The sequence below is a fragment of the Oryzias latipes genome, chromosome 16, assembly GCF_053564925.1.
Source record: "Oryzias latipes strain Hd-rR chromosome 16, Olatipes_Hd-rR_3.1".
In the NCBI taxonomy this organism is placed as follows: domain Eukaryota; kingdom Metazoa; phylum Chordata; class Actinopteri; order Beloniformes; family Adrianichthyidae; genus Oryzias; species Oryzias latipes.
In genome coordinates this window covers 31,457,150-31,484,137 of record NC_136252.1, presented here as the reverse complement: position 1 = coordinate 31,484,137, position 26,988 = coordinate 31,457,150, and the positions used below count along the sequence as shown (strand labels likewise).

General features: G+C 39.7%; 1 protein-coding gene and 1 long non-coding RNA gene across 2 annotated transcripts in view; one reads left to right on the top strand and one right to left on the bottom strand.

Annotated features, from left to right (window-relative positions):
* gabbr1a (gamma-aminobutyric acid (GABA) B receptor, 1a) overlaps positions 1 to 26,988 on the bottom strand; it is a 164,063-nt gene that overhangs the window by 128,286 nt on the left and 8,789 nt on the right. Inside the window, exons 4-7 of the mRNA XM_078932560.1 lie at positions 25,294 to 25,432; positions 19,478 to 19,663; positions 18,550 to 18,567; positions 811 to 971 (exon numbers count right to left, since the gene is read on the bottom strand). Coding sequence (XP_078788686.1) covers positions 811 to 971; positions 18,550 to 18,567; positions 19,478 to 19,663; positions 25,294 to 25,432 — 504 coding nt within the window. The remainder of the gene's footprint in view (positions 1 to 810; positions 972 to 18,549; positions 18,568 to 19,477; positions 19,664 to 25,293; positions 25,433 to 26,988) is intronic.
* Positions 945 to 3,528, top strand: LOC144984381 (uncharacterized). The gene is made up of 2 exons (XR_013648006.1): positions 945 to 1,079; positions 3,421 to 3,528. It is a non-coding gene; the product is annotated as an uncharacterized LOC144984381 (long non-coding RNA).

Below are 26,988 nucleotides of genomic sequence, written 5' to 3'. Positions count from 1 at the left end.
TGCCAACCCCCCCCCCCTTTCTCTCTGGCATGCACATGCAGACACACATGCACACAGCCGTGCACTTTTTCCTCTCTCTCTCTCTCTCCCCCCTGTTTAACAGAATACCAATGCAGAGCCAAGAACACCAATCAGAATAAAGCTCGCAGAACATTTCTACCCAGTCCCGGTGCAGCTCACTGCTCCGCGGCTCAGCCAGCTCTCCAGGCATTTGTCCTGCAGCTTGATTGATAATGAGCCTCAATGAAGAGTGTGTGTGTGTGCGGATGTGTGTGTGTTTGTTTGTTTGTTGGCAGGGAAAGGGGGTCCAGTTGGCTTTTTATGACCGTGCACTCTTCTCGCTCCTGAAAAACATGCCTCTTCATGAGAACAATCAAAGGCAGGACGGCAGAGGGAGACCCACAAGTGGGGATGAATATTGATTAATGGAAGTTTTATGGTGCTTGATAGCGCTGGCATTTTCAAATACCGACATGATCAATGATTGATGAGCAACAAGCAGGAGGTGTTTCTCCTCCTTTAGTACAGTCTAGCACCATTTGTCAGGACTCTTTGGCCTGTTTTGGTTGTTTCTTTTCCTTTAGACTTGGAAGTTGGGAAAAGATTGGAAATTTCTGTCGTTTATGTCCCAAATCCCGAGAAAACTCCCATAAAAAAGAAAGAAAAGTCCAAAAGCAGCAAAAAAGATGTTTGAGCTACTCAGGAATTCAGCACACAAGAGTCCTGACAGGCTGATCATGCATCCCTCCCTGACACCTCACATCACTTAAGAGCGCTCCTCCTCTGACTCTCCTTTACACATGCACTCACCATGCTGTCGTAGTGGATGAGCTCCAGCTCGTAGTCCGGCAGGATGTCGCTCCTGTTGTTCACCAGGTCCAGAGCCATCTGAGCGGAGGGCATGCATGCCTGCCCTCCGGGCCAGCCCCCGCTCATGGGGAACAGCGCTCCGATGTACAGCTTCTTCTTGCCTGCGGAAGGCCGTGGCCAAACAAGGAGAAGGACGATGAGAGATGCCCAAAGCAGCGCCGCGCGGTTCGCGCGCGGAGGACATCTGCGCTCCGCCAGCATGCTTCAAGGTGAGCGGACTCCGGCGATGCGGCGGAGGCGCGCCAAGCAAAGGTCAGGCTGCTGTTGGTGAGGGGGCTGCAAGTCAATCTAAAGTGAACTCAACACGTGTCGGGATGAGGGCAGCGTTTGGGTGGATGTCGCAGGTCTCAGGGGAGCCCGCTGTGGCGCGGTTATAGCTGTTATTTAACCGGGATGAGATTTAGAACAGTTTATCCCCGCGTGCCTCATTGTCATCATGGGGACAAAGTCGTTGGGGCTCAGACTGCAGAAGAGGTGGCCGGTTCCTTTTCACTTCCTGCAGCTCCAGGCTTTAAAAACAACCGCAAACCATCATAAAAAAATAAAATCAAAGAACTCACGACTTTTACGCATAAAAAAGCAAAAGGCGACGCGCGGATTAGAAGGAGAATGCAGCCCCTCGTGCGCAGCGAGGGACACGCAGGAGTCGCAGATGGAGAACCCAGCTGGTGCGCGAACACAGACCCGACATATCTCCCGGTTTAACTCGGCTGTGTTCCTTCAGCGCGCCGTGGAGAGCAGAAGCGGGAGACGCAGCGCGCTCGAGCTCTGTGTCTGATCCACTGCAGCACCGGCTGTCTGAGCGCGAGAGAGGGAGCTCCAAATCCACGCTGGGAGGGGGAGCGTGGTGGTGGCATGGGGGGGGGGGGGCTCTAATGAGTTTCCCGCTGAGTTGAAGTCAAATCTTCACATTTTCTCTTTTCCACTTGACTTCTCATCGCAACTGCTGCGGCGCGCCGGTGATCAATAACTGATCGATAGCACAGCATTTTAACTACTGACGTCATCCGGGTTACAGGCGGTGAGTTGTGGTAATAATAAAGTGGTCTTCTAAAAACGGAAGTCAAATTGGTGTTAAGTTGTCTATTGAGGATGCATTCAGGTGCTCTTTCCTTTGCAGCAAATTGGATCTCTCCTCATTTAACAAAATCCCAATGGGTTTGTTAAATTACTTTAAAGCAATAAACAATACTATTATAATTTAGAATTAGAACCAATTTCCGATTTATGGTCCCATTTTCTCCATAGGTACAATTAAATCTGGAGAAGAGAGTAAATATCTCCTATTTATTCCTCTGCAAACAATAAGGCCTAATGGCTTCCGGTTTGCTGGTTTTTGAAGGACTAAACAATATTATTTAATAAATGCGACAAAAAAATTTCTGCGACAAAAAAGCAAATATTAAATCAATTCATTCTTCAGATCAGCCATGTGAACTTTTGGATCAAAAAGTAAGTTGCGGCCCCGCCCCCTGAAGTTCAATGGCGTTTTATTTCTCTGAGTGTGGGGTTTTTTATTTTTTATTTAGTCACTTACAGCAAGCAGTGTATGTATATCTCATAGATTTGTTTTATCTTTTCCATTTTTATGCAGCTCTTAATCTTTGACCCTGTTCTGTTGTTTAGTTTCCTAATATGCAACAAAAAAAGCTTTAAAAAGAAAAAAAAGATCATGTCCGAAGCTCTGGTTTAAGGGTCATTTATAACGTAGATGTTTTTGTACCTGACTGGTTTTGAAGAACTTAAGCAGGACTTTGATTCAGAGGCAATGTCCTCTCATTTTGATGCAGATAACCTGCAGTTTTTGCTAAGTTTGAATGTTTTTTACAAACTTTATTAGATGTCGTAATGTGTCTTTAGCTCCGTATTGGAAACCCAACCTCCTCCCCTCTGCAGTCAGAAATAAACCAGGTAATTGTGGTTCTTCTCCAATATTTGTCACTACTGAAAGATGCATTTAAATGAATAATATTTAGAAAATACATGTTATGAAAACTGACCCAAAAAAATTGCATTTCAGTTCAAGAGAGAGTTTTTGGTTGTGATATAAACATCCCACATGTCTTTAAATAAAATAAAATGGGACAAAATAAAATTAATATTTCAGGGACAATTGCAAATATTAATAATGTAACGTAAAATCAGTAGTTTGATTGATAATCTTTTGATTTTTAGGATTTAACTTCAAACTATTTTTCATATTTTTAGACTTTAAGCTTCTTATTTTTTTTTTAGAATCAAGTTTAGCCTTGGAAAGTATGATTGGAATATTTAAATATCTTTTCAAATATGGCAGGTGCTCTTTTCAACAGAATCTTTTATGACAGGAAAAAAAAACAGCAATATTTCAGATGTATGCATCTGCCATTAGACACAAGTCAGCCACACTTTGGACCAGCCATCGGTCCACAAAGCATCTCTGTGAGTGAGTGAGTGAATAAATAAAGCTTGAAGTAAATCGCTTTTTTGGAAAAACTGTAGAAATCAGTAAAAGTTTTCACTTTAAAGCAGCTGGATTTTCCCTGAAGTCACTTCACATTTCTTCTGCAGAACTTTGATTGGAACCGCCAGGTGTAACCCAATGCTTTGAAATGATGTGCTTTGGTTATCTGCCTGAGCCACATCAAGCAGCAGCGGTGGAGACAGGCCGGATCAAACTGAGCTCATCCACTCCGGCACCCATCCTGCAGACCGGTGCACAGCTGGACCTCTAGATAGAAAGAAAATGAGCTTGGAAACACATGTGGCAGCAGATAATAAAAGTCGCCTAAATGAAAGTTCCCCCCTAAAGAATGATTCATATCCACTTCTCACACCTTATTTTCTAGACATAAATAACATTTGTTTGCGACGATAATTTCTATCCATTTATTTGTCTGCTTTTTTTGCTGGACGTGAGGAACTGAGGAATAGAAAAAATGTAAAATATTAAACTTTAACAATACTCAAAGAGGTTGAGATAATTGGTACCTGATTCCACAGTTTTCTTTTACAGCTTAGAGTAAATTTAACCGTTTTAATTTAAGATTAAGTTACTTTAAAACACGTGAATGTAAATATGTTAGCATCATTTGCAAAACAACAGCACTATTTGAAACTCAAAACTAAACATGGGTTGGTTTGTACAGATGTATAAAAAATAATATGAACCTCGAGGAATTGTGTTTTGTTACCTTTTCACTTTGAATAAAATGTCAAATGAACTACATCTTTTTTCCATAAAACAACATTTTTTGATCATTTTATCATTGGCTAACCTGGTGTGTGCAGATATGCTTTGATATTATTATTGTTGAGCTGCTTAGCTTGACAAGTGTCTGAAATAAAAAGGTTTTGTTAATCCAAAATAGTTCAACTGACTGATTTTAAGTTTGAATCAGGCGGACATCTCAACAAATGCTATATCAAAACTTGGGATTCCATTCAGAAACATACAGAACTTTTTTTTTTTTTACCAGCACTTAATTCTTTATGCACTGAGCTACTCAAATTATTAAAGTTGAAACTAAACATACAAAATGACTTATTGTTATTTACAAATACAGAAAAAGCAGGGGAAAAGGGCCAAAGCAGCTTGCATGAACATCTCTGATCACCGGATGACCAAGAGGCAGAGTGATGAAGTGCAGAGCGACATGCTCTAATAAAGTTCCTTCAATAAATCCTCTTTTCCTAGAGGTTATCGTATAAATAGAGGAGCAGTGAGTTGCTGATTCAGTTTAATGGCATCTTTGCAGCTGCAGAATTTGACTGGAATGCTGTAGAATCTGCAGCTGCAGCTTCTCAAATCTGGAGACCGTCTTTGTGTGATATTTGATTTCAAAATCCTTCAGTTTGAGGATAATTACCAAACAACACATGGTGGTTAACAAGTTGATGCCAAAGGAGTAGGACGGCTTCTCTCATTTTTGCCGTTTTTATGGATCAGAGAAATAAAGACGTAAAAGAGGACAAGCAGATTGCATGATTCATATATGAATATGAACTGGATGAATTGTATTTCCTGTGGAAACGCTTTATTGCGGAAAGTTGTTGCTGCTATTGCTAAAATGCTAAACTGTCCATTGAAGAAGCAAAACGTGCTGAATAGTGCATAACAATCTGAAAACAAGCTCTATGATTATGAACGTCACCTGAAAAATCTATGATTCTGCATAATTAGTGATTATTCCCTGAATGATTTGAACAAAAGGAATGTCTGAACTTAGCTTGAGTTTCCTGAACTTACTCTACATCAAACGTTCCTGAGGACTTTGAAGGCTCTAAGCAAAAGAAACTCCTGAAGAAAGCGGGTTTTGAAAAAGCAAACAGACTTTTATATTTCAGAACAATTGCCGTTAGTTTCTGGAAGAAATTAGCTAAAGACAACAATATTAACCTGAAGTTACCTTGATTATTACGTTCAAATGACAATATTTCACTTAAAGACTCGACTAATATAAAATTTAGATTGTCAGAATCCAGAGGCTTCAGATGAAGATGTCGAGGTTTTCGTTTGGACTTATGAGGATGGAGGAATGAATCCATCAGAGGAACAGACCGTGTTAGATGCTTTGGAGATAAATGCAGGGAAGCAGATTGAGATGGTTTGGACAGAGGGAGAGTGATGATGTTGGTGAAAGGATGCTGAAGATCAAAGAGCAAGTTCATCGATGCAGTGAAGGAGGACAAGAGGGCGGTTGGCGTGGAGGAGGAGAATGCAGAGGATAGATGGTGGTGGAGGATTTGCTGTGACGATCCCTATGAGGGAAAAGCATTGAAGGAGAATCCAGAGGCTCCAGAGTACACAACGCATCGGTTTTATGCTTTTGTGATCAAAGCTGCTCACACAATTACACGAGAGAGACCAACATCTGATCGGAATTCTTCAGAGATTTCTATTCTTGTGGGAAAATGGGAGATTTAATCCTGATTTCGAACAATTAGACAGGAGTCAAAAAAGTGTCCGACCTTTTTGAGTGTTAGATTATTTGAAATAGCCAACTGGTGAAAAACAGTAGTTTGTGTGAGAAAAGGACCTGAAGATGGGGGAGGATTTTGACTCAACATCACCCACAGAAGGGCGGAGAAAGTTCCACCATTCATTTCTACTCTAAATGAGGAGGAGGAGGGTTTTCTATAGCTCCTTGACATCATCCTATAGTCTGAAATGCTTTTAGTTCAAAAATTGTGGATAAAAATCACTGAAATTAGCAATAATAAGCTGAATGTTTTGATGTTTGAAGGCTGAAAAGTGTGCTAAAGACATAAATGAACAAATGAAAGATACGGAATAAACAAGTGATTGCTTAATGCAATCAAACCGATTTATTAAACACAGACGTAATTAACTCAACGCCGACACTCTAACCTTCTTAATCTATTTAATATTATGGAAGCTAAAATGTGGGCCTGATTGCTGTTTGGCATGTAAATCAATAGGCGCATGTCCTGTAACCACTTTAACGGATTCATATTTCAACAGCGCCTCTCCCCGCAACAACTCCGCTTTGAAAAATCAGCAGAAAATGTGGCACACGGCATCAATCATGGCCGATTTTATTTGCCTTCATCTCTATCTGAGCGGAGCAGCGACAGTCATGTAGGCCAGTTAGTGTTGATGAGAAGGAGGCTGAAGTCTGCTCTCAAGCTGTTCGAACCCTCTGTTCACATTCAGCACAGAATCTGTTTCTCTGACACAGAAAGAAGGCCAACACATGACCTACAAACATGTACAGTCACGTGGAAAATGGAACAGTCTCTGAAGGATCAAAAGCCTTATTTGTCAGCCTTTTGTTCAAAGTGGTGTCACTGAGGCCACAATTAACACTTTTCCCAAGATATGTGTACGACTAAATGACAGAAGGATTACAGGAAAGTTGATGTTTAAAGTCCTTTAGACTCATGTTTTCTCAGAGTGTCACCTTCATTTAAAAATAACTGGAAATATGGTTTTATCAATTAAGATGAATTTTATTAATATGTTGCAAACATAAAATTTGAAGGAGAATGTTAAAAATGAAAGCTTCTACTGGCCTCTGACTCTGTGATATGCTGCACATAAGAAATTAGTTTCTTTTTTTTAAAAAAAAGCACTTTTTAAGATGTTTCTGTTAGTTTTATCTCCAGAGCAACCACTTTAGTTTTTGGTCGCCTGGGGTTGGCGAACAGGTCTGTCGCTTTTAGGAGAGTCTGCAAAAGGACATTTTGGAGTTTTCTTGGCAACAGAGGTTTTTGTTTTAACCACGCCCACATTCCTAATATGTTCATACTGTATTGTTTTGTTCAGCTTGAACCAGCAATTTATGCATTACATTTTCACAACATTAACGTTCCAAAATATGGGAGAAACAGGAAAAAGCTACTTTTGCGATCTCGCCACCCTAACGTCGTTCAAAGCTTACAAACTTTAAAACCAAAATTTCTTCCTAAAGATGGTCGAGGAATCCCTATAGGAGGAGTTTAGCTAGTACGAAGGGTGATTTGATTTCTAGGAAAATTTAAGATGGCCTCTTCCCAGTTTCATTGACATTTGACCTCAGCAGGCGTCTGAAATTTTGTTAATATCACTGTAACTTTCACTAAGTTTTTTTTTTCCCTTATAATGTGCAAAAACGTAAAAAGAGCCAAATTTCCCACTTTGCCAGAAAAATGGCTGCTAAGCCTTTGGTCCTGTAGCTATCCCATAATAATTTCAAAACTACATTCAGAATTTATTATGGGATATATCCGTCAAATGTGATTTGGATTGTTAACAGATTTTGAACTTTTTTTGAGCCCTATATCTCCTGTTGAGATGTCATCTCTTCTTTTACCTTTTTTATCCGTTACTGGAAACGTGCTAATATTGGCGAGTTTTTGAGTGTGTGGTGGGGGTAAAATGTTTGGTCTTTCTTTCGCATGAAGGATGAAGAATTGCAAGAACATTACGGTCCTTGCGGTCCTGGACTGCTGCGGGTTTTAATTAATACTTTAAAGTAAAAAAATCTAAACTTTTTTCAAAATATAAAGCTGAGGTATTGATGCTAAAGCTAAGTTAGTAATTTTAACAACCCAGCTGCAAAAATGATATTTTTAAAAATGTAAATTGTGTAGTGAAGTAAAAGTGTAATTTTACAACAGTAAAAAAGTACAAATTCTTGACAATATAGTGTCCCACATCAGTGTCAATAGTGTTGGTGTGTAAGTCTCTATTGCCTCCCAGAGGCTGCAGGTCCAACTGCACTGCAGGGTTTCTGTGAGGCAGTTTCATGAAGGTGCAGCCGCCAGCTCCCCTGCACCAGTTGAGGGTTTCTGCTTGCAGAAAGGCAGCAGCATTGATGGCTTTCCATCTTTTTGGAAAAATGTCTGTGAAGTCATAAGACTGAAGAATTGCTCCGTCACAAACCCAAAGTACAAAGATTTGAACCACTCTGAATGAAGATCTCAACATGATGACTTTATAAACATCCATTTTCCTGTTTTCCCTTGAAGTCAAAGATTTAGAATTTCATCCCGGGGGCAACCCTAAATTGTACCCTTCCTTCTTCCGGGATGATGAACATTTTTCTTTTCTATTCTCCCCAAGATGCTTTCGGAGCAGACCTTATTTAGAGCATTTCCTGTCAGGAAACAGCCCTGAGCATCTCTAGACATCTCCAACCCTCTGTGAAGTCAAAGCTGGATTTATCATCACCCTCACTTGAGCAGTTTGTGATAAATGTATCTGAATCTGATTACGGGATTCCTCCAGGCGAGGAGGGTGGCCGTAGCTCAGCTGGAGCAGTTCACGCGCCTCAGGGAAACTGAGCGGTGAGATCAGCTGCAGGATGAGTGCAGAGGAAGCTGCAGCGCAACAATAAAGAAACAGCTCTCGCCACCCCCTGCCTTCATTAGGCATCAAACAGAAGAACAAGGCTGGACATTTAAGAATCTGAAATGAGTTTACTCTGCAGGGTAGCAACATTTACTCTCCTTAATCAGATGAGAGGATCAGAAAAGTGATGGAGGCTCAGAAAGCAAACACAGAGAAGCCGCTGCCTCCTGGGCGCCTCCGCTCCGGGTTCACCTGCCACAGCCTGCTGGCTGATCATGCAGGGATGATATCTCAGCTGGCATGATGGGAAATACAGAGCCGTTTGGAAAATGATGATGCTGATTACAATCCAGCTAAAGCTTTTGTTTTCGCAGTTCCTGTGTTAGCGCTCTAATTACAACGTAGACCCTCTGCGAAAATTACTTATTTCAACAATTGAGAAGGCAACCATTATGGCCCAAGTCTAAATTAAAAACTCTCTGTAGTTGGCTAATGGAATCTGAGTATTATATAAGCCTGGTTCATTAGCCAGATCTCATTATCTGAACATCTCCATGTAGCAGAGAGTCATTCAGATCCAGCTGCTAACAAGCCCTCACAGGCTGAGAGTAGTAATCATCTCTGGCATTTGCCTTTCACTTCCACCTCCTCTTCCTCTCTACCACCCTGTGACCAATCCAACGCTCTATCAATTATTCAGCTGTGAACTTTATCTGCTGTTCTCCTCCATACGCCCGCAGCCAACACAAGCAAGATGCCGGAGCGGCGCTAACAACCCTCACGGTGGCAAAATGCCTCATTCAGAGACGACTGTTAGCAGTCACACAGGCAGAGGAACGCTCGGGTGGTGCAGCGCCGCCGAGCCATAATGAGAGCTGAATAATGTGCGCCTCTGCCTTCCGCGCAATGGGCTTCTGTAGAGGAGCTCATCTTCCTCCTGATAGAAATGTTTCGATTGTTTTTTTTTCTTTAAACACCACCAGCAGATTACAATCTCCCTCACCTGCAGAGAGCATGTTATTTAGCCTGGAAATCAAATCCCAGGGAAATTCTCAGACAGCATATGTTGTGTAAAATCAATCTCCAAAATGCTGATATTTATAGCTGCAACACATTTGCCCGGTGCTGGCAGTTTTCTCCTGCAGAGATCATGCAAAGGATGTTTGTCGGCATGAACCTTAAGTTTCATAAGGAAGTTTTGGGAGTTTATTTCTGAGCACAAATGTTTGCAGGTGTGCTTTGGGAGGGGTTGCTACAGCAGGAAAAAGTGCTTACATGGATAAAATACACTTATGTAAATGATCCTGCAGAGGAGCGCTCACATGACGAGGTTTCTGCAGCATCTCCACTTTTACGAAAGCCGGAGAATCCGACCAAAACCAATCCTCAAAACTAGAAACATAAAACTTTGATTTTCCATAAAAGTTCAATCAGATCAAGGAAAAGGTTGAGAAATGCTTACACAATATTTTTCAAATTGATGTCTTCTTGTCTTGAATTATAAATCAGGTTACCATAGCTGCATCAAAGTTATGTTCTATAAATCAATACCTATATTTGTCCTGTGAGTCAACAGCACGTTTTCTCAAAGTGTGAAGGTCATTTTCACACGGAATATGTGCGTTTGTGAATTTTAAACACGACCAAATATATGAACACATCTGATGATGAGAAACTTTCAGGTTTGACAAACATGCAAATAAAGAAGACAGCAGGACAGAGACAAAAGCTTTTTTTCACATGGATTTCTAATGTTTCATTATATTATCATTTAAAAAGAAAAGTTAAAAATACACAAAGATGCAAAAGCTGGAGGGAAACAAGTTAAGGTAAATTAAAGTAATAAATATTAAGAGTGATAAAAATTAGGAATTAAATAAAAGGAATTCAATAAAAAAAAACATTTCAATTCAAAGTAAATAGTCTTAGTTGAAATAAATTAAAGTGCTTGTTTTTCATCTATTACAACCCAAGAGTTTGTTTTAGTGAGTATTTTGTGCTATAATGTGTATTTCCTGTGTTTTAAATAAATATTTTGTCCAAATTCTAAACACTGTAAGAACAAATGGCTGTGTTATGTTTCACTTTTTCTTGTAACAACACGCTGCAGGCGTTTGGCAAGTGAGGCGCAGTGTTTCCCCTGAACAAGCCTGACAGGGTTTTAGCTGCTCAGCACGTCACTACAGAGTTTTTACTAATTCATGGCTGAGAAATGAAGGCGTTCCGCTTTGACACCAGAATGTTTTACTGCAGAAGTATTGTCATTCAGCTGTTTATTGCAATCCATTGCTGTCACCAGTCAGGCTACAAATCCACTTTGTATGAGGGCAGAGGGGTGAATAAAATCACACAGTTTAGAGTCTGTGCAGAACTTTTTAGACAAATCTACCCCATCCTACAAGTAAATATATAGTGTAAACACAGCTTTTGAGCGGCCTGACCTGAGTGCTCAAATTTTCGCTAAACATTATGTGACAGGGTCCCAAAACTTTCTTAAGAAAGTGATTATTTTCAATTTTCAGAGCCTTAGGGGGCTGCAGATGAAGCTAGAAATCTAGTAGAAGTCCTTTCTTTCAGCTTTTCCCAGTGATTGATTGATCGCACTTCCAGGAAATGACGATGCCCAGAGGAAATAAACATTTATGCTGGACCCATGACATTGGTCCTTCACACACAGCTTTGTGCATTGAGTAACCATCCAAACTGTTGATTTGCATCTCTTTTAATGCAAATTTTAAAATCCTATGTCTCTATTTATGGTTATAAGTAATTTCTCTGAAAATTGAGTGTTAACTGCAGACCCAGTCACACACTTTTACAGTAGAATTACTCACAGTTGGTCATGCAAAAATCCCCAATATGATGAAAAATTTTTATTAAACTAAACTCAATTATGAGTATATTGTTTATAATAAATGGTTAAGTGTGGGAAAATGGGGCCCAATCATGCTGTTTAATGGTTTTCTAATATTGTCATCTCATGTTAACCAAATAACCAAATTCTTAAACAAAAATACTTCTAGTTTAAAAAAAAAATGTGTTCCCTTTCCCCGCCTGGTTTGGAGGCGGATACCATCAGTCTGTGGGAGGAGATTTATGAAGATAAAGTGAAAAAATATCTGTGGCACAATATTCCAATATTAATCGCAGTAGCTTTTACACATTACTCTAAATCTGTTTAATTTTTAAGCTTTTATAATAATTTAAAACCGCATAGACAATGGAAGCATTCTGATCTCATTCCTTCTAAAATAAAATGTTTTTTGCTTTTAAATGTATTATGATTGTTCTTCACAAAAAACAACCCCAGAGTGGTATTTTGATCCATTCATGCGTTTCTAAGCATTCCTCTAAAAACCTGCTCTCTGATCAGCAGCCCTTCCCAACCCAATGTTTTATTGTTTATTGCTTTTATCAATATGTTCACTTTTTCATTCTCATTTTCCTTTCCGGTGTTTCATCAGTTGGGACTTCTCCCTCTGGGTCGGCTGCTGTTCAGCCTCTGGATGGGAAACTGCATCACCGCTTAGCTGTGGTGGAGCGGTCCCCGCCTGTGATGCTGCATTTGGCTGGTTATGCGGCTGTTCACAGAGAGGTAAGTTCCAATTAGCGTTTCCAACATCTTGTATTCGTTCACAGCCTTTTTCTCATCGTCTCTCCCCATCAGTTAGGGGGGGCTGGGAGGTGTGAAAGAAGTGGGGGGGTTGTGTAGGTACGGGGAGGGGGGGCCCTATTTTTACATTTTTTATTTTTTGTGCTTATTTTAATTTAAGTGCTTGTTTTTATATTATTTATTTTGTTTTGTTTTAATGTAAAGCACTGTGTTATACTTTTATATGAAAAGTGCCTTATAAATAAAGCTTGATTGATGATTGGTTTGATACCGATGACATCACACTCACTCGGTCCAGTTCACTTATACAGTCAATGACACACACACGGGGCCTGCTTGACCCATAAGTCAGTCCACACCACGGTTCCTGCTCACAAACACAGCTAGGATCCATCCAAAGCATGAAGCCTGTTGAGAATCCTGAACATTTCAAAACATTTGGAGGTCACAACATCAGACTATGGAGTATTTATGTCTGCTGCTTTATTTTAGATATTTATTTATGCTGCCATGTTAAGTTATGGGTGTGTAATGGGATCATCCTGTGGCGAATGAAATAGCAGCCGTGTGCTGTGGGATGCTGATGGATTTGATGGACAGAAGTTGAGTTTTTACCCTGACTTTCATCTGCCTCCTCTGACGACTGAAGGATTTGAACATGTGGGTCTTGTACTTTGTGCCAAGTTCTGACATCTTCAGACCATTTTTTTTCACCAGACACATTTAAAGATGTCCAAATACAGACGGATCATTACAATTGTCACAATTAGAAAGAAAAATGTTGATATAATCATTGTGACATCTTATTTAACGTCAAAAGTATTTTTTTTCCATCTGTTGTTTACCAGCTGGGCTCATTATTGAACTGGATCTGCTCTGGATCTACACACAGAGGGGAAGCTAGCTGAGTCCCCCAGACAGGAGCAGGTATTAACCTTTCTCCCGCTGAGGAGGCAGGAAGTGGGTGGCAATGGCCCACGCTGAGGAGTCAGAGCAGCTCCATGAGGAGGTCAGAGCCCAGACGGGCGTCGCTCCTCTGCTGCTGGGTTTGTTGAGCTGCTCTGTGACATTTGCAGAAGTTTCTCAGTAACCTCTGGACTAAAGCTGCAGCTGTAGGGTTGCAAGTTTTGCAAAACCTTGGAGAGTGTGAATCTCTGAGCATGTAGAGGGGGGAGATTCTCGCTGACTGTGTAATACAGATGTATGTGTGTGTGTGTGTGGGGGGGGGGGTGCAGCAGTAATGGACCTGTTCACCATCTTTGCAGGGATTTGATGAAACAGCATTACTGCCACATTTGTTGAGCCTTTGGTTTTTGGGCAGTTTGAAGTTATTTTCAGAAAGGAGCTGCTCTGCAGCAAAAACTCAGATATCATTAGAAAAAAAACGTTTTCTGTCTCTAAAAATGAATCCAAGTTTCCTCAGCAACAAAGCAATTGAAGAACAATTTCCATTAAAAAATTCCAATTATGCAAAGTCACAAGGGGTTTAGTTTAGATTAGCTGAAACTCTTCCACACTATTGAGGCTTTTGAGCAAATTGCTTTGGATGGTATTAGAAGCATTTGAAGAGCGCTTCAGCAGTAATGTTCCCCATGCAATAACCTGGTAAGAAATTAGAAGTTGAGCTGCGAGTGCTGTGCATTTCCTGACTCAACATGTGATGGATAAGAACGCTGAGAAATGTTTAATTGATGCGAGCTCTTCAGAGAAGTTTCCTTCTCAGGTCGGACGCTTGCAGCTGCTGGGGGAGATGTAAAGCCGCACTTACAGAACAGCCACGTGAAAAGGCTGCAGGCTGCTGCGACCTGGCGGAGACAAAGATCACTGCTGCCCTCCTGTGGAGGAAATCAAAACTGCTCTTGCTCAGACCTACAGTTCTGATTTTCTTCAACCTGTTGGCTTCTGCTTGATCTGACAAGATAAGTTTATATTAAAAAAAATGGGGATGATTCCTGCCCAGTTAATGAGGTGACCAGACTAGCATGATGGTCAGCCAGAACTTCCCACATGTTTTAAGCGTCTATTGCAGATCCAGAGGTCCCTCTGTGGGTAGAAACCTGAACTTGAACTCAGTTTGGGATGGTTGTGTAGTTTGGGGTTTAGGAAGGCTTTGGCTGATGAAACAGCAGACTCTCTAAGCTAAAGTTAAAGACATGAACATTAGATGGATGTGAGTCCACAATTGTAGCCGATATGTTAAAAACCGGTGAAAAGCTGAGAAGTTTCAAAGGTTTCCTATGTTCCTTGTTTTGGTCTTTTTCCAACTTAAAGATCCACTTTTTTTAAAATCTATTTTAAAAGCGTTCCCAGTGGTCTTTTAATTAGGATTATACCATTTTTAGCCAAAATCAATAAGCCTGTGTTGTTTTCTCTGAGTTGTGGGGGGGACTGTTGGCGTGGAGCGACCCCCACCCCATACTTCCCATTGCTGAGAGCTCTCCGCTTACACTTTCTCCCATTAGATTACAATCCCTAACCTAACATTATGGGTGCAACAAAAATGGCGAGCACTATCAGAGCCATCCGGCCACAGAGGTTTGAGCCGGATGTCAGAATGACACGGATCTATTTGTCTGTAAGTGGACGCATCAGGATGGAGCAGAGCAGGGAACTTGTGGCCCATCCAGCATATTTTCTAAGTCACAAAGAAATCCTTTTTCAAATGGTGTTTCTTTTCCCTTTTTTACAACAATTTGATTTGAATAAGGACATACTCAGAAATGTAAATTTGAGCTAAATTTTCTTGATACAAGGCCTCCGTCATCAGAAAAATCCCACAAAAACATGTGAAAAACAGCAGAAACAAAATTTCTATTGAAGTGGGTCTTTAATTGACAATTTATGTCAAATAAATGAACTGTGATATTCAAGCTTTTTCTTTTTCATTTAAAATGGTAATATTTGCTAACTTTAGACAATCTGGTCAATAGTTGTTAGATTTAATCAACCTCCTGTAACCAGAGCTAAATGGAGTAAACTCAGCAAATACTAAATGGAGTAAACTCAGCAGGAAGCAGTGGTTGGGAGATATTTACGTTTAGAAATGTTCTCTGCAGAGAACACATTTGCATTGCTAGTTGTCAGGATGCCTGTGTAACGGATTTTCTGTGATTCAGCTCCGTGACTTCCTCTGTGGGCCTCACAGAGAGGAACCACAAAGTAGCTCTGTTGGTCATTTCACTCTGACCAGCAAGGCACAAAGAAGACGTGAACAAAGCAGCTTGAGATGTTTTTCTGCTGAAAATGTGCAGTATCTGAAAGGGGAAGTCTTATAGTACGGGTTTCTTTAGTGCAGCAAAATTCTAGAAGTGAATTAAAAACTTCAATTCAGGTTTGAAGGCTGAATTCTACTAAATGAAACCACCTGCCTGTCAGGTCAGACAGTCTTGAGCGTTGATGTTACAAAAAAAATTAAAAAACCTTAGCAGGTTTTTGCCCACAAGTTTAGTCTTTAAAGCAAATATTTAACTTAACTGTCCAATTTGTGGCAAAACGTTTTCTTTAGTTGGTGTTAGCACCTCATGTCGGCTTGTGAAAGTTAGCCTTAAGCGTTAGTTTTGTGGGCTGTTAGTCAGGTTTTTCTCTAAGTCCTGATCAGTCACAGACTGTTAGAACGTCCACCTGGAAACCTCCTCTCATCCCCGTTTGTTGCAGCAGTTTGCCTGCAGGCCTAACCTACTTTTGGTTAGCGAATCATTTCTCAGATGTTCAGAGATGTTGAGAGTTATGGCATAACCTGATTTTAATTCAAACACTTTATTTTCTAATTCAATTTGACTGAAAAAACTGTAACGTTTTTTTATTGTATAGTATTTAATGGATAATTAAGACATCTACAGCTTTAAAAAGGTTTTTCAAAGTAAAGATTTAAAAATTAATGTAGCGTGTCGTAGGTCCGAGTCTTGTAATGAACTAGTTTGCACAATGAGTCTAACGGTGGTAAAATATTTCAAATGTCTGGCCTCCATAGTGAACAGGGGTGTGACATAATTTGTACTTTTAACAGAAAAAAGGGGTACAAAGACAAAATACAGGGTTAAAGAATTCCAACAGACAGAAATGCTCATTCTTAATGACAAAATTTTCAACTTAAAAAGCTGAAAAATATTAAAGAAAATGTGAATCTTTACATCCTGATGAATTTCTGTAAAAAAAAAGGTAAAAATATATAGTAATAAAACTGCAAACATTTGTGTTTTTACTTTGCACTGATTTGGAGATATTATTTAAAAATTGGCCTGTCAGGTATCTGCAAAAACCTAAACATTATTTAAAATTTAAAGTGATTATAAAACCAAATGAGTCATTTTATGGTATAATGCTGTGCAGAGGATGCCTTTCATTTTTAGTTTTATAGGAAAGGGTCAAAACTGGACGGCAGGTTTGCATTCAGAGCTGGAACACATCAGTCACACAAAAACAGATAAAAGGGAATCAGTGAAACAAAATGAAAGGTCTGTTTTCAGTCAGAAACACATCTTCACACTTGCTGAGAGGAAAAGACAAAAACGTGTTGAATATTTGTTTCTTTTTGGCTCTGTGGTGATGGAAGCTGCATAAAAAAAATATGACTCAGTCACCTGTCGTGTCTTATATGGGCTGTTTTGGATTAATAGAGTAACATTTCCTACATGACTATGTATGTTAAAAAAAGCAAGAAAGGGGAGGATTTTTCTTAAAAGTGTTAAAATTCTTTGTAAGCCATAAAAATAGGGAAATAATTTATCGTTTTTTTCTTCCTTCTTTTGGGTTTTAAGCCTACAACAAACATTTTTGGTAGTATTTAATACACAAATATATTACAGCAGCACAGTACAAAGTAGTGTAAAGAAACAATATATAATAATCTTTGACTTAGTGCTCGCATTACAACAGACTGTCCAAAATGATATTGCAGCAAGAGCAATAGCAATTTGCAGATGAAACAATGCAACAAAAAACATTTTTCTCTGTTCTGTGATTGGTCAGCTTTTTTTTTAATGGTTTTAACGGTTAGATCTAAACTACTGAGCTAAGTGTGTAAATGCTTGGTAGGCCAAACACTTATATCTCACTTTAGTAGTCTGGATCTGCACGCAGAGGGGAAGCTAGCTAGTTTGTTCTGTTTCTCGGAGCTGTCACAGACCTGTTTGCGTCGTCGTAGTGCAGTCATTTTTACCTGCTTTCATTAGCTGCTGTTTGTTTTATTAAGAGGTCAACAGACTACCAAAGAAAGTAAATTAAAAGTAATACAGAAGTCATGTGACGCGTTAAAATTCTGAAAAGTAATATTATAAGCCAAGGGTTTATTCTTAAGTTATAAAAGTAATGTATAACAGTTTGGATGTGTAGAATCCTGGCTATAATAGGTTGAATATTTCTACTTGTTTTGAGCTTGGTGTGTTTTCTGTCCACCAGAGGGAGCCATAGAGTCTTCCTCTAATCAGTTGACATCCTGTGAATCCTTTGCTCTGTTTAAACACTCGATGCTTTTGAATTATCCAAACAAATGTGCAGCAATTTTTCCTACATCTGGAAAGACCTACATAAAAAAAGGAGGAAATCACAACAACCCAAAAAAGATCTCAGCATTTAAATAACTGAGTTACCCTTTAAAGCAATAGATAGGTGTTTCATCAAATTCTGAGATGTTACACAGACACCACTTTGATCATTACTGCTTTCTTTTTCATGATGAATTTATTCTTTGGTTGTCTCCAGCATTAATGTGTCACTTCAAATGACGAAACCATAAAAATCTGATTTAACTTCTTTTCTTTCACAGAAGAATCTCCAATGTTTCTTACTGTGAAGGAGAGAATAGAGACGCCCTGACCGTTCCTATTTTGGCTAGCAAATCATTTCTCACAATAAGGACCCTTTCCTGAGGAAACCATACATCTTTTAGATTTTTAAATAATAAATCAAAGTCTACTTGTGTGAGAGCCAGTTTTGCTTTTTGTACTTACCTGTACTTTTTATAGGGTCAGTTTTAAATGAATCAAAAAACCTAGTTTTGGAGCCTTGTTGATAAGCAGCTGTTTTTGCGTTTATAGATTAAGCTATAAACAGAGGGAAAATATTGTTTTAACTGTTCTACCCTTACTTTATTAATTAAAAAATTCATAAGAAAATATATAAAATGCGTATTTTATAATTGTGAACCACAACTTTCCTAAATTAATCACGGCATAATTTCACTCTAATGAAATAAAAATCCACTCTGAGATTAAATTTATGTTTGGGACTTTTCTTTTCCATTTTTTCTTCATTATTACTAAAGGAAAGCAAGTATATGATGAAAAGCTCTTACCTGTATAGTTTCTGTCGTCTTGGGTGAGCAAACATGAAGAGAGACAGAAAAGCAAAATCACTAGATGGCAGCAAAGCGACACCCTGCAGAGGCACTGAAGGACAATAACATTACATAACTGCGCAGGTTTCAAATAAAACACAACAAAAAGCCCCTCACATTTTTTTATACACAAGTTCAGAAAAGTAAACACATGACTACAATATAAAGTACTCGACTTTGTTAGATTTCAGGGATTACACAATAACTGGTCTGCTTACTGCAGCACATTCCAACTGTCCTGATAATTCCTCTTTCATCTCTTTTAATTCTGCTATTCCCATAGCAACTTTACTGGTTGCCATGCCAACCCCACTAATAACCAGTTGGCAGTCTCCTTTTCATCCCATCTTTGTTTCATCCGAGTCCTTTTTTCTTCTTCTTTTTTTCCCATGAATCCTCATTTATTTGCACTAATGTGAACAAATGGTTCCGGACGGAGGAAGCGCCATCTGTTGTGACTGAGAAAGCTGCTTGGCTGCCTGTGAAACTGCTCACATTGTCATAAATGAATTCATGGCCTGATCAGTGAAAAACAGGAGTATTTCTCCATGTTTTCTTTCTGTGACCCTCTGAGGATTACACTGTGATTGGCTGGGTGATTTATTGCCTAGCAACACTTCTGGTGAGCAGGTGTTTGCAATCATTTGTCATCTTTGAGGCCTAACCTTCCTGTGTTGTGAGGAAAACTGAAAAAAATCTCTAAGAAATCTGCAAAGTGTTTTATTTCATGTAAATCGTTTGTTAAAAGATAGTCAAATAACTTTTTTATAGCATGTTCTAATCATTGGATTAAAGAACTTTTAGAAAAAAAACATAAATGTTTATGTTTCCTGTTTTGATCTTGGGTTCTTGCATATTGAGTATTAGGAAGAAGTCAGATACTCACACAGGCAGGTGGGTTTAGGCGCGTCCCACTTGCCCAGCTTGGTGCAGTGGCTGATGTTTCTCCCTTCCAGGATGAAGCCTGCGTGGCAGCTGTAATGGAGCGCCGTCCCTTCCACCGGAGGTCCTGGGGGATTTGCCGTCACCCTGCCGTTCTCCAGAGAGGTCCACACCCGCGGACACAGCAGCACTGGAGGCCAGAAACACCAAGACTCTGAAAAGGTTTGTTTTTACCCCATTATAAGGTCTAAAATCAAGTCTTTGGGAAAAATCAGCTTTCAGTTCCAAAATTACAATTTTTTATTTTGTTTGCGGGTCTACATTTGCCTTTCTTTTTGTGTCAACTGGTAGCTTCTCATCTGAACCAAAAAAAACATGTGGAGTTCCCCAAAGCTCCATACTGGAGCTACTTCAATTTCTCATCTATATGCTCCAACTGGTCCAATTTATAGATAGACAACATTAGTTACCATAGCTATGCAGATGACACACAGTTTTATATTACAATGACACCAGGAGACTGAGGCGCTGTACAGGCTCTTGGTAAATCCACTGAATTTAAATGTTGATGTTTTAACTTTGTTAAGCTAAACTCACTTTCATTTAAACTTTATGCAAACTTGTTTTATCACAAAAGTACTTCACGGTTGTTTGTGTCTTCACATCACCTATGACTTTATCAGAAAAATATTTTGGTATCACATCACATCATTAAATGATCAAAACATTTAAGAGAAATAACTTAGAAACAAGCTGTTAGATCTGCCGGAGATCTGTGCTTACAGCCACAGGCTGATAGAAAGGCCTCCTCTGAGATCAATAGGGTGATGCATTTTGAGACTAAACTCCAGCAAACTTTAAACCCTGCACACTTGCCAGACAAGACACCATATCTTCAGCCCTATTCGGTCATCACTTTTCTCTTACACCCATATCCAAAGCTGTTGCTGCTGTCGTTCATCTTGTGAGTCTGAAAGTCTAGTCCGAGTCAAGATTCTGCCAGCTATGAGCTGCTAACTGTTGCGCTTTACTTTAATATTTAGTTCTTTTTAACTTTCTTACTTTTCTTTACTCATTTAATATTTCTATTGAATGTTTCTTTTAATGTTTTATGCAAAGCACTTTGAATTGTCTTTGTATACAAAATCATTTGCCTTAAGTGTGCCCCCCTAAAAACTCTAGCTGGCCCATTTCGGTTTAACAATAGAGAAAGAACTATGACTTCGGTTTAGAAGAAAAGATTACACATTGAAACAGAAGAATCATAAATCGTGGCTTTTTGAATCTGACCAAAAAATGTACAAAACTTTGGGGGGAAAAACTACTTCCTATAGTCACTTCTGCAGCTTAAATCTGTATTCTTGGAAGCACTAGTTTGTTGCAAATCAAATTTACTGCAAGTAAAAGCAGTCTGGATAAGTAGGGTCTTTTTGTGATACTGTTTGGTTTTTCTTCTCGTGGTCTGCAGGAGACCGGTTTCACCTCATTGAACAGACTAAGGCCTCAGAGAAAGGCAGCATCCTAAAGACCCCAGCTTCTCCATCTTTTCTGCTGGCTATAAAGGTGCAGATCTTCTCCACTGTGGACAGTTGGAGTTTGTTGGCCTCCAGCTCTATGCCAGGTAAAAAACTAAATAGAAATATGGAGATGGAAAATGCTTTACCCGAGCTCTGGGGTTTAAACCATTTCAAGCTCCTTAAGATTAGTTTCCTTTGAACAGCTTTGCAGAGATTTCTTGAGCTTTGTTCTGCTTTTCCTACACATGACTTTCACTCGGACACTAAAAAGCATCATAAATCTTTGTGAGCTTCCTGCATTCAGTGTAACTTGCAGATGAAAACAACTGTGTGTCTGCAGAGTTGGCTGGATCCCCCTTCCTGTGCAGCTCGTGCTCTTACGTAAGCCAGAGAAAACAGATCAATTCCACAGAGTCCGACCTGAAATAACAGGACGGGAAGAAAAACAGGAAGACCGGGGGCCTTTTTTTCTGAAACACTCAAGTTTTTTACATTTCTTTTTTTAAACAAACTGAACCGTTTTCTCACAATGTTGCTTTGAAGACAAAGCTTCCAACAACCGAACCACTGATCTGCAGAGAGTCTAAGGACGTAATGCTGACCAAAGACAAAAACACACAGCTTCATTGAAGTCAGCATAAATGCTTCTTTTTTTATAATGACTTATAACGACAACCCTTGTCTGCTGGGAATCAGGAGGTACGGAACCCAAACCTCTTCTCGGCTCTGTACTTATCCCAAATGTGAGACTTGACTTGACTGTTTGGACCAGGCAGCCCTAAGAATTACTCCTTTTAAGGATTTAAAAACTCAGTTGACCTGTCTTCATGGACTAAAGCATCTGTCCTGCTGGGATCGGGGTTCGACTCAACGCTTCTATGTCTCTGAACCAGGAGTGACAAACTCCAGGCCATGAAAGGTGTCTTGCTGGTTTTGCAGAAATCCTGCCTTATCTGCTGCTGATTACCTGGATCAGGTGTGTTTAGCCAATAAGGAGCTTCAATGGCATGTTGATTGGAAACATTGACTGTATCAGAGAACTGGACTAAGCGATCCCTCCCCCATAGGAAGTACCCGCTGGCACCAAGAAGCCAAAATCCCATAGACATCTACAGAGAAATAAACAGCTATTACTCTGTCATTCTATTTGACAGAATAACCATTCTTGCTCTGATACTTCCTTTTAACATTTTTTTTAAATCCTAATTTTTTTCAGATTTTTTTTCTTCATCGCAATCAGATGCCTCAGTTAAACCTCGAACATCTGATTGACAGATTCTCCTGAGCCCTCTTTCAGTGGAAGGGGTGTGAACTTTGAACAAGCTCAGTCCTAATTGACAACAGTAGTTGCCATAGAAACATTGACTCAGACTGATTTTGACCAGTCACTGTTGACTGGTTCCAACATGGCTTTGGAACTTATTTCCCGAATATGCGAATGGACCTGCCTGTCTTGACACAAAACCAGACTCAACCGACCTTTTTTAATCTAAGGCTCGGAGTCAACCCAGAGTTTCTTACAAAAAAAGCACAGTCTCTGCTTGTTTGGGATTCAACTTGGCAGCTTTCCTCATCCATCTCTCTGCACTTGTGTGTGTGTGCACACGTGTGGGTGTGGAAATCTAGACCAAATTTGAAACATTATAATTGAAGATTTTTTAAAATATTTTATTTGTCAATTATCATTCCTTGATTCCTCAAAATCTTTTAAGATAAAAACAATCCTTTTACTTCATTTAGAAAACCTGTGTCCCCGCCTTTCCCCATTCTATCAACATGTCTCATGGGTCCATGGAAATAAGTAGGGGTGTGTGTGGGTGTGTGTGTGTTTGCATGCATTTCTCGGGTGTCTTTTTAGCATAAATCCGAGTTTGTTAAAAGGCTGTTTATCCTCAAATGATGGAGTCAGATTACAACCAATATTTAAATCCATGCTCAGCTCAGCTCGTCTTTGTGGAAATCATGAAACTCCCATGAATGAAACTAAACACTTCCTCCAGAATTTTCACAGTAAAGGTGTTGCAAGTTTCCTTTTATAGGTGTGTGCGAAACTCTGAGGAGGAGGTGGGCAGAGAGAAGCGTCTGTCTTTAGTTTCAGTTTAAAATTTGTGTTTCTGTTGTCAAGAAGAGATAAATAAAGATTTGATTGGTTTTAGTATCTGATCCCATTCTTTAGATTCTAAGCTGCATTCTCTGGGATTTTCTCACCATAATAACATCTGCTAGGGACAGGTTTTGGTAGCCATGATCAAAAATCTCATTAAAAATAAACATGAACCAACAGGATGAAGTGAAGCGAGGTGAACAGAGACAGTCCTCACCGTCTGCAGCATCTTCACGCCTCACAGAGCTGTTGACTGGGTTTCAGCTCCCTGGCAGCAGCTTTGCTCTCATGGCTTACTTTGTTTGCACTCATATTGCATTTTTCCAGCCAAGTCAGCGGCTCTTTTGGGAGAAAAATCCTCAAACCGGCTCTTCTAAAAAGTTCAGACAATTCATGAGCACAGTGGACTTGGCGGTGCCAGAAATTTCCTGCAGAACTTAAGAAAGTGAAGGTTGAGCTGTGAGCAGGTGTCACTTTGTGCAGAACTGCACAGCAGTTGAAAGACCCTGCCACCACACACACATGCACACACACAGACACACACACAAGGCAAACGCTTGTGGAAAATCTGAAAGCCATAAACTAGCAGACTTCTCCCTTTGCTGAGTCTGGTTCTTCTACTCAAAGGGAGTTTTCCTCTCCACTGCTAACTCAGTATAAGGATAACCTTTAAAGTTGTCCATATGATCTGCCGAATAAATAATAATAAATTATATAATAAGAAGTTATGTCAAGTTAAAATTGGTAGGTAGGGCACTGAGAGTACATCTCCTGAGTACTCACAGTGATGGCCAAGCACCCCCCCCCCCCCCCCCCCCACACCACCACCACCAAGGTTCCTACATGTCTAAGGTGCAATTAAAATCGAGAGGGGAGGGCCCCGAATCCACGCGGCAATAAGTGATTATGTGAGGAAGAGGGTAAGTCAGGGACAGCTGCCAGACTGGCCCCTGGTTGGGGAAACAACCCCCCAGCATTGGGCCCAGGTCTCCCCAGCCCAAGGGCCCCATCGCTCAAAAAGCCGACCCCCCAGGCCCCTCACCCCCCACAAAAAGAGAGAGGAGCCAAGAAAGAGCTGGTCCCAGGAGCAAGCTCAGTGTCTTCAGCAAACTAACAGACTGCCATGGTCAATATTTGTTATTTGGGGCTATCTTTATTACTGGCCTATTTTGGGCTAACAAAAATCAAACTAATGAAAATGGTGTCCCTATACCCATTCATTATGATCTATATCAAAAGGAAACTTTAACATATTTCCTTACAGGAAAAGCCCTCATGTAAAATAACAATATCTCTGACTTATTGTGAGTAGTGTAAGCAATCAAATCTGCCCTTTTGGAATGATCTGGATAGGATTACAACCACAATAATTCATAAAACTCAGCCTGTGTTTTCTGTTTTTGGAGCACTTTGACACATCTTTGGTTTTGAACTGCCGCTCTGTAAACTGTTTGAAATTTTAAAGGATCAAACGGTGGAGAAAAGACTAAAAAAACACAAATAGTTGAGTGAGCAGCAAAAGGCAGTTTTTCTATTTTCTCTTTTAATTAGGATAATCGTTTGACTTACTTTATAAAGGAAAGATGGTCACGTGAGGTTATTTTAGACATGTCTGTGATTTATCTTTATGAAGTCTCTATTAAGACAACCTGAAAATCAATAATCACTTTTAATGGAGCACATTTCTAGATGAAGACAAAGAACAGATGTTTTTAATCTCCCAAAATTTAAGTTATTTTTATTGTCAGTTTTTCCTTAAAGATGGAAATTTATAACAGGAAAACACACAAAATCTGTTTTTAGGGTTGTAATTTCTTGATCTAAGTGACTTTATGACTGTAAACATTAGTAAAAGTGTCAGAAGGAGCAGAGAACTCACTAACAGAGTGAGCCAATGCGGGATCAATGTTTTTTAAGCCCCCCTATTTAGTTAAAAAAAAAGCATTTGAAAGATTCAAACAATGAATTGTTTGTTATTTAACCAGAGCGTCAGCGTACTGTGCTCTCTTTTACCCAACAGTCATTTAATCAAGCATAAATCCACTCATTTACTTGGAAGCAGAAATGAAAGTCTCAGCACGTTTGTCAGCCTGAACAGCTACATGATTCCTAAAGACCCTCATAAAATACTGGATTCTAAAACGATTCTTGATGCAGAGTCACCATCATGAGCGGCATCAGAGATCGCAGCAGACTCACAGCATGTGCTGGGCAGCGTCATGTCCGTCCATGTGCCGTTGGCCAAGCACTTCCTGACCTTTGGTCCAACGATCACCCGGTTTCCTCTGCAGATGTACTCGATCTCATAATCCACCGGCAGGATCTGCACGCTGCGGATCTGTGAGGGAAACACCAGTCTTTGCTCAGGACGGATGCTTCATCTTTGTGACATTTCAGAGGCGATTTAGCAAACAGGGCTCTCTGCTGGAGCAGTCAATTCTGCTGCAAGAAGCAACACCTGCAGAAAATACGAGCCGTTCCTCTCGGAATTACATGTTTATGACAGGAAGAAACTAAAAGTTGGGCTTCAGTTTTTTTTCCCTTTAGTTTTGGTTCAAGTTTTGTTGTTTCACTCATAGTTGCATGCAAACATTCAAAGTTTTATGGTTTAAGATTTAGTTAGATAGGAGGGAATTTATCTAAAGCAACAAATACGTTTTTCTAAAGTAAAGTAACCAGAGAGAAGCAGCAGGAACCTCTAAAAAGGTTAAGGTGGTTTCTTCCAAGCTTGAAGGTTCATTATGGCTTTGGTGGAAAAACTTGTAAAACACAGAGATGAGTTTTGGAAGTGAACCCTTTGTTCTAGTCAGGACAAAGTCTCAGCTCTTGGAAACGTTTACGTTAGCCATTATGAAGCACGGTAGAGGAAGTATCATGTTTTTAAGTTGCTTTACTTTGACGTGATCAGTTATGTTGCAGGCTTCTAACCACCAAAATGTGATTAAATGTGTATAAAAGGTTCTGAAGTGCAGATCTAGAGGGCAAACTGGAGGTTTGTTCATGCAGAGTTTAGAGGAACTGGATTAAAATAAATAAACTAGAATGACTCAGCATTTCAAATACAATAAGATTTTGTTTTTTCCTTTTCAACCAAATAAACTGTCTACATGTTTGTCCAGGATAATTTTCATGAACAATGCATGTGTTGTTTTTTTTTTTTTTCAAAACAGGGTCTGATGTAAACCACATGATGCTCAGAACAGAGAAACTAACATAGAAGCTCATTGATCATTTGTCATTACATTGAAATTAAATGTTATTTCTAGAAAGTGCTGATTATGTGGAAAAATAAAGAATTGTTTTCTCTTAATCTCAGGGGTGGGATTATATGAGTTTGCTTCCTTTCACTCCCTTTCAAGCAATCTTTGATTTAATGTCTATTTATCCTAAGTTTGATACTTCTTCGTATGAATGAATGAATGCTGATTGTATTGTTTTGTGCATTATTCTTGCTTTGATTGCTTGAAATAAACCATTTCAAATCAAATCAAATCAAAAACATCCTTAGGTCATCATGGAGCATCTGTGTGTGTGTGTGTGTGTGTGTGAGTTTGGTTCATTGGTCTATTGGAGATGCCTTTGTGTTGAAACAGGAAACTTTAGAGGGCTAAAAAAATGAAGCAGTGCCCCTCCTTCCCTCACAGCTGTAACACATCTGTGCTGCAGTCTGAGTTTATGGCTGCCGTTTGTCATCCAACATCCAGAGTTTGGCATTTGCTCAGAGTCCCAGCTTTGTTGAGGTTGCCTGCAGTGTTTGAAGTAAATCATTACAGAAGTAATCTTCTGGCAGTAACATGTTACTTTTTGCTGTAGTAACTGTAAAACATTACTAATCACTTTACCGTATCATTTCACTCATAATGTGTTTGTTTACGGTCATGTTGAACAATTTAA